Source organism: Glandiceps talaboti, chromosome 21 (genome assembly GCF_964340395.1).
Source record: "Glandiceps talaboti chromosome 21, keGlaTala1.1, whole genome shotgun sequence".
NCBI lineage: Eukaryota > Metazoa > Hemichordata > Enteropneusta > Spengelidae > Glandiceps > Glandiceps talaboti.
In genome coordinates, this window is record NC_135569.1 from 14,633,736 (window position 1) to 14,647,448 (window position 13,713).

General features: G+C 38.2%; 1 protein-coding gene across 1 annotated transcript; it reads left to right on the top strand.

The window, feature by feature from the left end:
* The first annotated feature begins 603 nt into the window (after positions 1-603).
* Positions 604-6,754, top strand: LOC144451283 (protein mono-ADP-ribosyltransferase PARP12-like). Its single transcript, XM_078142085.1, has 5 exons — positions 604-1,744; positions 2,936-3,038; positions 5,197-5,423; positions 5,821-6,072; positions 6,334-6,754. Exons 1-5 carry the CDS (start codon positions 642-644, stop codon positions 6,752-6,754), a joined length of 2,106 nt encoding a protein of 701 aa, XP_077998211.1. The 5' UTR covers positions 604-641.
* The last annotated feature ends 6,959 nt before the right edge of the window (positions 6,755-13,713 follow it).

Genomic DNA, 13,713 nt, shown 5'->3' on the forward strand with positions numbered 1-13,713 from the left:
TTGATCACACCCATCATGACCCATGAGGATAATATCACGCGATCAAGCGATCACGTCACGACCTTTCAACCCCCTCGTCGTTGAACTGAGAAGGGTGTATTTGACATACTTTTCTGTTTGTCCGTTCGTTTAGAGATTTCCATTGAAACCTGGAGCGTGCCCTCGTGTGAACTCTGTACTGTATATGGGGTGACATAGCAGCCGTATGTACACATAGCCTTGTTAGTTACGACTAGGCAGGATCGGAGGCGGTCAATTACTTTTGTTCCAATGTATGGTGTAGTACACATGTACATCATATTAGTTACTAGTAAATACGAGCATCGTCTTGCCAATGGTGTTGTGGATGGCCCTCCTGAATGTAGAAGTGCAACCTCGTGTGTATTTATAAATATCTTTCTCTTTCACTGCACATGCGTAAAACGGATAGCATGTGATATATACAATATACAATATACAATAGCCAGCTTTGAATAGGTTGTCTAATTTAAAGGACCGAATAATACTATTTATATAGCCTTGGTTCCGGGAATTACCAATGCGGAATAACCCATGACTCACAACACTGTCAGATTTTTTGAGAATTTATACGGACCACACGTTTTTAATACGTTGAACTGTGCTATCCACATCGAGGGAAAATGGCTCGGCAAAAACCTGCCAAAATGGCGATCAATTTCTACGGAAATGCACCGCCGACTCGAGATCGCTTCAGTGATTCGGTCGTAGTCACCTGTCCCGAAGACGACGTCGCAAGAGAAATGGTTCATATTCTATGCACCTACGGCGGAAGTATGACAGTCGATGCGATTGTTGAAGCCATTGGTTTGGGCAAGAAAAAATATTACTTTGGCGGATCAAAACCAGAGTTACTATTTGGCAAATATCCGGACCTGTTCGAGTTAGATATAAAACCCTATCGCACACAAGTCACCGTAAAGACCAAAGTCAGAGCATGCGATGACTACGTTACCAGGGAGGGTTGCCGTGATTTAGCGTGCCCAGGTCTGCATATTTGCAAACGTTATGCCGTTGGTACGTGTAAGTTTGGTGGCACTGCAGGTGGAAGAGTGAGAAAGTGTTTTTACTCGCACGATTTCCATGATGACCACAACACGGACATACTTAGTTCACATCTTTTGGAGCATATGAGTGATACCGATATCCACAATATTTTGCAGGAAAGCTGGAAGAGTTTGTCGGTGCCGGCAATTTGTAAATTTTACAATAAAGGTGAGGCAGGCTGTGGCAAAGGCAGCAAATGTCCTTTCCTACACGTATGTGAGCATTATGTGACCGGTGACTGTGCCTTTACCAACAGCAAAAAACGTGAATGCAAACGGTCCCATAATATTTTGGATCCCCAACCAAGAGCTTTACTAATAAAATTCAAAGTCGATGTTCAGCGAAGTCCTAAAGCTATATTGCAAGATGTAAGAGAGGGGTTTTGGTCTTGGAAAGGAGGTCGCGACGATCCACGTTCACCGACTGCAGTCACCCCAGCGGAATCGTTTACTCGCAACGATCGCATTCTGGAAGGAGATACAGATATTTGCCCTTACTATGTCCGAGGAAAGTGTAATTACAGAGGAGCATGTGTACGCCACCACTGCGATATGCCGTATCTATGGCAACGAAAAGGTCGCGGCAGTGATGCTTGGATCTCGTATGATGCGAACTTGAGTGTGAAAATAGAAAAAGCCTTCTGTGATGCGTCACGGGATGACGTCACTGTGTTTGACCCGTAAGTATGGCATTCACTGTAAATAGCAGATTCTATAACAGGTACCGGGACGTAGGTATCAGAACATCGTAATTCTTGAAGCTTGTGATTATAAATGGTCACAAAATCAACATCTTAAGTATTTATATTTGGTTGAAAGGTATCAAAATGGAGGAAATAATTTTTGTGGGGGTTTCGTGAGGATATTGTGAACTTTCACCCACAAAGATACAGATAAAATAAATGTGAGTTGAAAATAACATATTACCCTAATACACATCGGATGAGTGAAACAATAGATATGATTGTCCAAGTTTCGCTTTACGAAGCTTAAATACTCTTAAATTTCAAGGCATGCGGTAATTTAAACAAATACCAAAGAGGAAGTAAAGATGTCGATTGATTTATTTATATATATATATATATATATATACATGTACTTAGTGAGACCAGTTCACTTCTAAGATTCCACGAAAACATACCGTGCCATGCCCATTTCTAGTTAAGACATACAATACACTGTAGTGAATCGAATGTTAACGTTGTCCTGTTATGATGTGACCTTGTGTCATGGCAAGTTCTTTCACTTTCGCGGACACCACTTAAACTTTTACGTGGAAGCAATATTAATCTACAAATAGCGATATAGACACTATGTCACGATTTTGTTGTTACCATGTAAATGTTCAGGCGGGTATGCTGAATACACGTGTTCCTTGCCCCTTGCAAATAAAAACAGACATGGTTCACGATCCCGCCTCCCAGCCTCTCCAGTTTCACCCTGTCCTACAGTACTCTTCACACTGCACCATTAATCTCTCTGGCTTTTTCTCACGACTGATCGACCTCTTTAGAGTGATCCTTAAGTTTTGTCCACCCGCTTGTATGTCTGTCCTTAACATGCCTAAACGTCCATCAGCAGTCAGTGCTCTCTCTCTCTCTCTCTCTCTCTCTCTCCTCTCTCTCTCTCTCTCTCTCCTCTCTCTCTCTCTCTCTCTCTCTCTCTCTCTCTCTCTCTCTCTCTCTCTCTCTCTCTCTCTCTCTCTCTCTCTCTCTCTCTCTCTCTCTCTCTCTCTCTCTCTCTCTCTCTCCAACATTCCACCTTAATCCTCTCCAGAAAATATCCACTCACATGTTAGATTCAGTACTCTCTCCTTTCCTAATAGTTCCCCTCTAAAGTATGCAAAAACCAATCCATTCTCGTTTCTCTAGTAATCAGGTCGAATGGAACATTTCCTTTGATGAGATGAAGGCAACTAATCTGAATACCTATGATACCGCTTACAAAGTTAGACGTTTATCTACATGGTCAAGTGTGAGGGGCCCTCTAAACAGATGTTTGCCACAATTGGTTATGGTATTGGCAAGATGAATACAACCAGTGGTACAAATACAGTGATAAGGTAAATAGTCTAGTAAAGTATACAAACACCACCCCACCTCATAGCAATGTAAAGTATGCAAACACCACCCCTCACCTCATAGCAATGTAAAGTATGCAAACACCACCCCTCACCTCATAGCAATGTAAAGTATACATACACCACCCCTCACCTCATAGCAATGTAAAGTATACAAACACCACCCCTCACCTCATAGCAATGTAAAGTATACAAACACCACCCCTCACCTCATAGCAATGTAAAGTATACAAACACCACCCCTCACCTCATAGCAATGTAAAGTATACAAACACCACCCCTCACCTCATAGCAATGTAAAGTATACAAACACCACCCCTCACCTCATAGCAATGTAAAGTATACAAACACCACCCACCTCATAGCAATGTAAAGTATACAAACACCACCCCACCTCATAGCAATGTAAAGTATACAAACACCACCCCTCACCTCATAGCAATGTAAAGTATACAAACACCACCCCTCACCTCATAGCAATGTAAAGTATACAAACACCACCCCTCACCTCATAGCAATGTAAAGTATACAAACACCACCCCTCACCTCATAGCAATGTAAAGTATACAAACACCACCCCTCACCTCATAGCAATGTAAAGTATACAAACACCACCCCCACCTCATAGCAATGTAAAGTATACAAACACCACCCCTCACCTCATAGCAATGTAAAGTATACAAACACCACCCCTCACCTCATAGCAATGTAAAGTATACAAACACCACCCCTCACCTCATAGCAATGTAAAGTATACAAACACCACCCCCACCTCATAGCAATGTAAAGTATACAAACACCACCCCTCACCTCATAGCAATGTAAAGTATACAAACACCACCCCTCACCTCATAGCAATGTAAAGTATACAAACACCACCCCCACCTCATAGCAATGTAAAGTATACAAACACCACCCCTCACCTCATAGCAATGTAAAGTATACAAACACCACCCCTCACCTCATAGCAATGTAAACAGCGCCCCCACCTCACAGATACAATGCAATGTAACTGAAATGTTTATCAGAATTCTTTCAGAGGGGGCAATTATAATGCATCACAAGACAGCGATGTGAACATAAATTATATATTAAGAAACTGAAGAAATACAGATATCAGGGAACGCGTATCTGAATTAATCTTGTGATACTATAATCATATATTTTAATAAGATAATTAAGTTTTGGGTCAAAACGGTCTTACCGATACATTGTCCTGACTGACTGACTGACTGAATGACTGACTGACTGACTCACTGACTGACTCACTCACTCACTCACTCACTCACACCCGTTTCATCTGTATTTCCAATCACGTAAGTTTCCTCGTTACAGGCCAATAGTTTGCAAAATAATGAAAATCCTAGCCTCTTTAGGACAAACTGAATGTTCTAAATGCCAAGAGCTCGTTGGAGATTATCTAACTCATTTATTGACTTCATGTCGTAATACGGCTGTACGAAGAGACATTTTCTGGTCAACTATGTTTGATAATATCAACGTTAACTTTGCTGTACGTTTGTACAACTTAAATGAAGTTGATTTTACTATCAGCATCTTAGAAGATAGCAAAAAACACTTTCAGCAACCATACGAATGGGAAATATTTCAAGATATAGTCTATAAGCTTATAGACACATGCTTAGACTTTTGATTGGATTATGATGTCTCGTCACACTCTTACTTCTTAGTGTCAATTTTTTAGAAGACAGTAAGTATAAATTTCAGCAACCGAACAAATAGGAAATATTCAAGATAAAATCCTTAAGTTTATCGTTTAACTGACTAATGAAGTCATGCACTCTATAGTTATTTATTTATTATTTTGTTTTTTGTATATTTGCGAACTGAGTTGTAACTCTTCTCTTTGAGGAGGAATAAAGAAACAACAACAACAACAACAACAACTCACTCACTCACTCACTCACTCACTCACTCACTCACTCACTCACTCACTCACTCACTCACTCACTCACTCACTTACTCACTCACTCACCCACCCACTCACTCACTCAATCTTCCATGTGTCTTGCTATCAATCTTGTATACTAGAGTTCTCGTGAATCTTCATCATCCGTGGACAGTAAGAACATCGAGTTGGCTTACTCTCAATATATGACTGATGATGGAAAGGACTATATACGCTTTACTGCAGGAAGACAAAACTATACGCTGAACTTTGAAGGAATGAAACAAGAAAATGACAAGTATACAACTCAGCGAAACGTTCGTCGAAGGCCTAAATTCATGTCAGACAAAGATGTTGAGGAAACACGCAGGTGAGGCATTCTACTGAAGATCGTGTCTGAACTATTCATGTGTAATTGTTTACAATTACAGTATTGTTCGTATGAATGAGAAATGGGTATTTAGCTTGGGCTTTTAATTCTTGAAAGCAAACTATAGATGTTATGTGAAAACACATCGACCAAGTTTGTGTGTGTGTGTGTGTGCGTGTGGCTGTCTGTCTGTCTGTCTGTCTGTATGTATGTACATGTATGTCGTCTGTCTGTCTGTCTGTCTGTCTGTCTGTATGTATGTATGTATGTATGTATGTATGTATGTATGTATGTATGTATGTATGTATGTATGTATGTATGTTAACTTAAGTGATCAGGTGTTAGAACTAACTATGACAAACAATGACGAAAATTTCGTAATTTTTTCTACAAACAGGATGCCAGGGACAACTCGTGGTGTTGCGTCGCTATCTTTACGACGATCATCGTCAACAGAAGAATGTGTCACACCAGATCATTGGGACACCATTTCAGCTGATGACTACGGGGATTACCAGTTTGTAGAGTTAACACGAGGGATGGATGAATACGACGACTTGGTAGAAAAACTGCGGAAAACAATCCCCAGGAGTCACGTCGTCAGAGTCGTACGAGTACAAAACGTTGAGTTGTGGGATCTCTTTTCAAGGTGAGAGAAGATTACTTTCTGATTTTGATACTATCATCACTATGATCTCGCCTCCTGAAAGAGCGCCCTCACGCGTTGATAAAACAACGCTGGCACCGGAATTCCGCGGAATTGGACGTACAGAGAAGTATGATCGAATATCATTTCCCAGTATTTGTTTTCGCCTTTGTTAACCCAACACAATTGTTGTCATCAACAAATTACGACCAAATCTTGGAAAAAAAAATTGACTTTTTTTTAATGTTTGACTTTCTGTTCTAGGAAGAAAAAATGGATGACCAAGAAAAACAAAGATGTTTCACCAGAAGAAAAGCAATTATTCCATGGTACTAAAAACGAATTTGTTGATGCTATTTGTCAACAAAACTTCGATTTTAGACTGAGTGGGACCAGAGTAGGGAAAAAGTTCGGAATGGGAAGTTATTTTGCGAGGGATGCCAGTTATTCCCACCGTTACACTGAAAACGACAACGATGGAATTCGACAGATGTTTGTGGCGAGGGTTCTGGTGGGTAGCTATGCACAAGGTCAGGAGACATTCAGGAAACCCCCGCCAAAAGATGTTAGCCGGCCACTTGGGGAAATATACGACTCATGTGTAAATAATGCTGGAGATCCGAGTATCTTTGTTATTTTTGACAACAGCCAAACTTACCCCGAATATGTCATATCTTATCAATAGGATAGGTCCCACATGTACATCTCCCAAAATAACCATACCACCCCTTTCTCCTTACCACCACCACCGCCACCACCACCACCACCACCACCACCACCACCACCACCACCAGCATACATTTTACGACCAACTATCACATTGATGTCATTACATACGTGTTAATTCCAAGTTATTCTTGTTCGACCAGAAAATATGGGCTTTATTTTCTGATCGGTTCACGTCACTACAACGCGTGTCTACGACATTAGTTCTGTTGTACCCGAAAATAACATTTACAATGATGATTATTTGCCGTTTTAATCGCTATTCATAAAAATGGTACATATGCAAAAAAAAATCGTCCAAAATATTTTCTTTCATATTGAAATTACTAATGATGTAGGGCATTGTCGCTACTCACCTTAACAAGGCCCATTAGCATTACAGTGTGCCAGCGTGTGTGCAGTAGGATTTTCCTCTGCTCAACAAAACAATGCCGGCGAACAATATATTTTTGTCCTTTCAGTATTAGGACATGTGTTTAAGATATTAATCCATTTATTCATTTATATATGTCACGTGACTGATAATGACCAATGAATGACATCGATACATGTACAATTATTCTCATAAATAAGCTAACTTCCGATAGGCTCATCGAGTGTCAAAAATAAGATAAATTGTGTATCTCTAGAACTGTTTACACGTGACTTTTACTCCAGGCAAAATAAAACGACGTTCTTAACCATCGAAAGCATATCCAAAATATAAAGAGGAAGAGAAAAGAAAGCAAAGAAAGACAAAATATATAAAACAAAACAAAACAAACAAAACAACAAAATAGCATCAAACCGGAAAGAAAAAGACAAACTCTAGAAAAAGAAATTTAATCTCGCGACACATTTTTTATGAAGTTTTTCATACATTTATTTGAAACTTATTTATCCTTTTTTTTTCATTTTTCTTAATTCTGTAAATTGTACAAGTTCGCCTTGCTATAGATTAATCATTAGCATCATATTACACTAGAAGCTCGAATACTGTGCATAGATAGTTTAAGTGAAGTATTTCAACGAACTAGTCGATTTTCATTAAAATGGGAACAAACAAAACAAATTAAAACAAAGCAAAACAAAACAAACAGCATGATCTGATTGATTGATTGGTTAATTGGTTGGCTGTTCATTGATTAATTGAATTATTAATTGATTAATTAATTAATTACGACATGTTAAAGTCGATTTCGTTAAATTGGAACGAAACAGAAAGCAAAAGAAAAAACAAAAAACAAAACAAAACAAAACAAAACAAAACAAAAAACCAGCTTGATCAGATTGATTTATTGATTGGTTGTTTTTTTAATTGTTGGTTGATCAATTGCTTAAGTGATTGATTGATTGATTGATTGATTGATTGATTGATTAAATAACTAATTAATCAATTGATCGATGGATTGATTGATTGACTGACTGATGGGTTGATTGATCGATCTATTGATGGATAATTTGCTAATTATAAATCCACCTGCCAAAATCAAACAGGTATGTTCATACATCGATTCTCACTTTGACTTGAAGCAGAAGTCGGATATTATAATTATGTTAAATTGGATTATTTTGATTTTGATTATTCTCAAGGCACTTATAAATTTAGAAGAGAAAGGAAACTACAAGTGAAGACCAAAAAGACTGCGTAAATATATTACCAAAAAATTGGATTCTAATAAAAAGATAAGCGTTGGATTAAATATACAGTTTGTGTAAATATATGCAGAACAAACTTTTTTTTTGAATTTGGGATACTTGTACCCGTTTTATGTTAGTGTACACTGGATGTATGGGTTTGATACAATCACACAGGAAGTTATAAATAAACTGTACATGTTACATTTTAAGGTAGTAAGATTGAATAATACATTTGTCGAAACGAAATAAACTAATGTGCCACCATGCAGACATCAAACTTTTAAACACTAGCGCCTGCGTGTCTGTGTCTAGTTGTGGTACGTTCAAATGTTCTATTTCATTTTGACAAAATGTAGCAATAAAACTGTCTTGCTATCAATATAGATAAGCTTGCGCAGTACGTTCTTTATTGGTTTCTGCGCATGGTTGTACCAAACAGAGTCAGTGGACTGAAAACTAATGAAAATATGAAATGTGCGGTAGTTGTCTTGAAAAGCAACCACTGTGATTTGATTTGGTGTGTGTGTATATATGCTATGAATCAGCATTGGGTATTAAAACTAAGCTTTTTAATCCGACTCGTAGTTGTCCATTCACGATTGTTTGTGTTGTGAATTTTTGACTGCTGCATGATGCAAATCCGCATGTTCCTGTCTGTTCTGATCATGAGTTCCTTGAAACTATGTTCAGATTTTGTTAGATCTCGAATACATGTCATAAAAAGTAACTATTGCACGATACGAGGTATTGCCATTGTTGATATGAGCGTGGTCGCATACACATACGCACACGCATAGTTGAAGTTGCTGGTATAAATTTTATAAGGTGTACAATTAATGTCAAAATTACCCATGCAATTAATTTGTGTTACATGCAAGATGTGTTTAATATATGCATTTCTTCATTTGGTACATGCATTTCTTGTATACACGAAATGCATGTACCAAATGCATGTACCATAAACCATTGGCATTAATTGTCACCAAGGTTGAACATGACTACATAAACATGTTAAGAACGAGGTCAAATCTCAGGCCACATTGGCATGATTAATTGGGCTGGGGTCAATTTAGGGATCATTCTCTACAAAGAGGGCGCCTTCCCTATTTTACATGGCTGAGTCTATGACCTTTGCGAGCGAAAATGATTCGGAATGACCATTTCGGGTACGTGAGCGTTTGAAAAAGTTCACTCTTAAGCTTGCTGGTGACTGCGACAGACTCAGTGGACACCGCCAGGAGAAATTGTTCAATTCATGGCCTCATTTTACATGTAGAGACTTAAGGGTGTTAACCACATACCTGCACAATCGTACATATTTTACTATGCCTGAGAGTATTTCAGTTTACAACAACCATAATTCTAGAAAAGAAACCTCATTATACCAACTTTGGTCACCGATTCTATTCAACCATTCTTTGCTTAAACTGAAAAGTTCTCATAATATTTTTCCATGCGTTTCGACCCATTTTGTCGATGGCAAAATTCTTGACAAGCACAGTAGTAAACTTTACAACATAACCTGGGCTTCTTACCTGCCAGTTCACGGTACGGGCTATTATTGATGAAATACGGCGTATGAAAGACAGGAAAGTTTACGAGTATTGACAACATTTGAGCTATTGCGAAACAATTTAATATAGTGTTTTTTGAAGTGAACCATAAACAGTTGTTAGGGGCCAAAAATCATCTTTGTTAGAATGTGTAGGTACACTGCAGCTATAACCAAAAGCCGATTGACATAATTGACCGGTTCCAAGATGCATCGCGACTCTCCCCATGCGACGCCATTTATTCTGCATGCATATGTTACTATACTCATCTGGGGATATGGTTGTGTTTCTTTCGCACATCATTATGGCGTGTGGTTATTGTTCTATAAATTCACTCACAATAAGATATCTTTCCATCATTACAATCTGGAAATGTTATTTTAAATGTAATAAGAATAGATAAAACACGCCTAAACACAACAACATAAGCCACGTCCCATTTACATCGATGTCAATAGACTGGTTTTTGATAATTACCTGGTAAGAGTGAAGAGGGCGTGCGTGCGTGCATGCATCACATGTATGTATGTATGTATGTATGTATGTATGTATGTATGTATGTATGTATGTATGTATGTATGTATGTAGGTAGGTAGGTAGGTAGGTAGGTAGGTAGGTGTGTGTGTATATGTATGTATGTATGTATGTATGTATGTATGTATGTATGTATGTATGTATATGTTCCCATATTACATATATTGGGTATAAAGTGATAAGTTGTGACTACAGTATGGTTGAAGTGATTCAAAGATGACAGTACTTTTCGCTGAGGTCACGGTGGTCTAAGGAATAATACTATTCGTCATGGTATATAATTGGTGTCCCCAGTTTCATGGTACTACAGTACCATGAAGGACACAAGTACCATGATTATGACATGCCATCGATATTGAGATGTTAAAGTACAAAATTTAAACCAAAAATCCAAATAAAAACATTTAACATACATTATTTTGTATTGTAATGTATACATACAGATTCATCATACAACACAAAGAACCGAGATGACCCTTGACCTCTGTTCTTGTGCACAATCACCTGTACCATATTTTGCTTTAGTCCACTTGTACATAAACAGACTTTCTCTCTTGCTGGCATAACATAACATAATAGATTGTGGTTACCTGGACATTTTCCAAGTATAGTCGCCACAGTTGGAGTGTACATAGTAGAATAGCAAGAATACTTTCTCGAATAAGTGTTTATGTATGTATGTATGTATGTATGTATGTATGTATGTATGTATGTATGTATGTATGTATGTATGTATGTATGTATGTATATGTATGCATGTATGTATTTATGTATGTATGTATGTATGTATGTATGTATGTATGTATGCATGCATGCATGTATGCATGTATGCATGTATGTATGTATGTATGTATGTATGTATGTATGTATGTATGTAGGTAGGTAGGTATGTAGGTAGGTATGTAGGTAGGTATGAATGTATGTATGTATGTATGTATGTATGTATGTATGTATGTATGCATGCATGCATGTATGCATGTATGCATGTATGTATGTATGTATGTATGTATGTATGTATGTATGTATGTATGTGTGTGTCTGTGTGTCTGTGTGTTTGGATGCGTGTGTATGTGTTTGTGTGTGTTGAGTATATTTGGCGCAACACCATATTAATGTACATATTTATGAAACCTTTATTAATAAATGTTGCAACGTCATTGATATCACGTTTTTACCACGAGGTGTGTCTCTACAAGGTGACTTTCAACTCATCCCAGCGACTACGACAGACGTCTGATCTACATTTGTTAATATCAATAGATTTATCCGTGCCAAGGTCATCCATAGACTTAGGTCATACGTCATTAATCTGAGAGAGAGAGAGAGAGAGAGAGAGAGAGAGAGAGAGAGAGAGAGAGAGAGAGAGAGAGAGAGAGAGAGAGAGAGAGAGAGAGAGAGAGAGAGAGAGAGTGAGAGAGAGAGTGAGAGAGAGAGGGGAGGGGAGGGAAGGAAGGAGGGAGGGAGGGAGAGAAAGAGAGCAGAGAGAGGGAGGGAGGGAGGAAGAGAGAGCGAGAGAGAGCGAGAGGGGAGAGAGGGAGACAGACAGACAGACAGTGTGTGTGTGTGTGTATGTGTGTGTGAATGGGTGGGTGTGTAGGACAGACAGACATACAGATAGATAGACGCACAGTGTTTGTATATGTGAGACAAACAGACATGCACAGTATTAGTGTATGTATGAGACAGATAGACAGTGAGCCACAGACAGACAGACAGACAGACAGACAGACAGACAGACAGACAGACAGACAGACAGACAGACAGACATCAAACGTACAACACAGCAGCAGCAACTTTGTCAAATGCTAATGCGATTAATTCGATTATATGGAATTCTCTTCAAAGCAATCAATCATATAGGCATAACAATAACAATAAGTGTAACGAATTTATTTCTTTGAGACACTACTATTTTTTTTCTAAAGTTATGAAAAAAACAGTAAAACAAGTACACACCCCTTACACATCCTGTACAGCGACACACGTCGTAAAACTTTGGACTCGACAACGGTAGCTGAATATTAATTGTGCAAAATCGCCAACAGGTTTTTCACTTCAAGGCGGCATATTTGTACACACTTTAGATTTACATGCACTACAGGTACTTAAGAACTTATAAAGTTCAGTTTAGTTCCCCCAGTTCAGGTACTTAGAAAACACGGTAATAGTGTAGTTAGAAGGCGCTGTGGTATCCAAGATAACCAAGAAGTAAAAGCAAACTTGATGCAAACTTTTTTTAGATTTGAGCCCCCCCCCCCACTCCCCCCCCCAGTGCAGACCACACTTACCGATGTGAACTCCCCCACGCACACACACCATATTTTTAACATATCATGTATATATATATATATATATATATATATATATATATATATATATATATATATATATATATATATATATATATATATATATATATATATATACGTGTGCCTTACTATAGTTACTATAGTAACATGCTATAAATGACTATAATTGAATATTGCTATTTATTAGGAGAATACATTACTTTTGGTATTTTTTTTATTTTTTCTTTGTACATGTTTATCTAGAATCTTTGGAGCATGTAATTATTTTCTTAGTGTATCTCAGTACACAGCATAAATCCATGGTAGTTTATAATATAACTCGTTCAATAAAAACTAGTTTGACAAATGTAGCATTTGCAATTAATTTCTGATAATGCATACTATGGTAAATTTACCTGTTTGTGGTATTACAACCATTACAGGAGTTATATAGAAACGCCTGTGATCAGAACATTGTTTTATCAGTGGTGGACAATGAAAACTGTTTTTGAGGGTGCCGAAGTGATAAGAAGTAGACTTTTTTCGGCACCTTCAATGCCAGCTTCCATTGTCCATCACTGATAGACCAACGTTCTGATCACAGGCGTTTCTATATAACTTATGTAATGGTAGTATAGCAGTAGAGTGCAGTGTATACCCCCCCCCCCCCATCCCCACCCCAGTCAGTTAAGATACTTAATTAACTAGATACGTGGAAAGAGACAGCACCTCGACTACCTGCCGTGATTTTGGCTCAATACACCGTGTCGCACCTTCTCCCATAGATACAGTACGTTCGTGTATATATCATACCCCATACCTACTACTGTATGGTCTAGTGTGGGCGGTCTTATACGGTCGCGCCGCCCCCAAACCTGACTCATAAATCTTTCGCACCTGCGCACACATATATAGACGGGAGA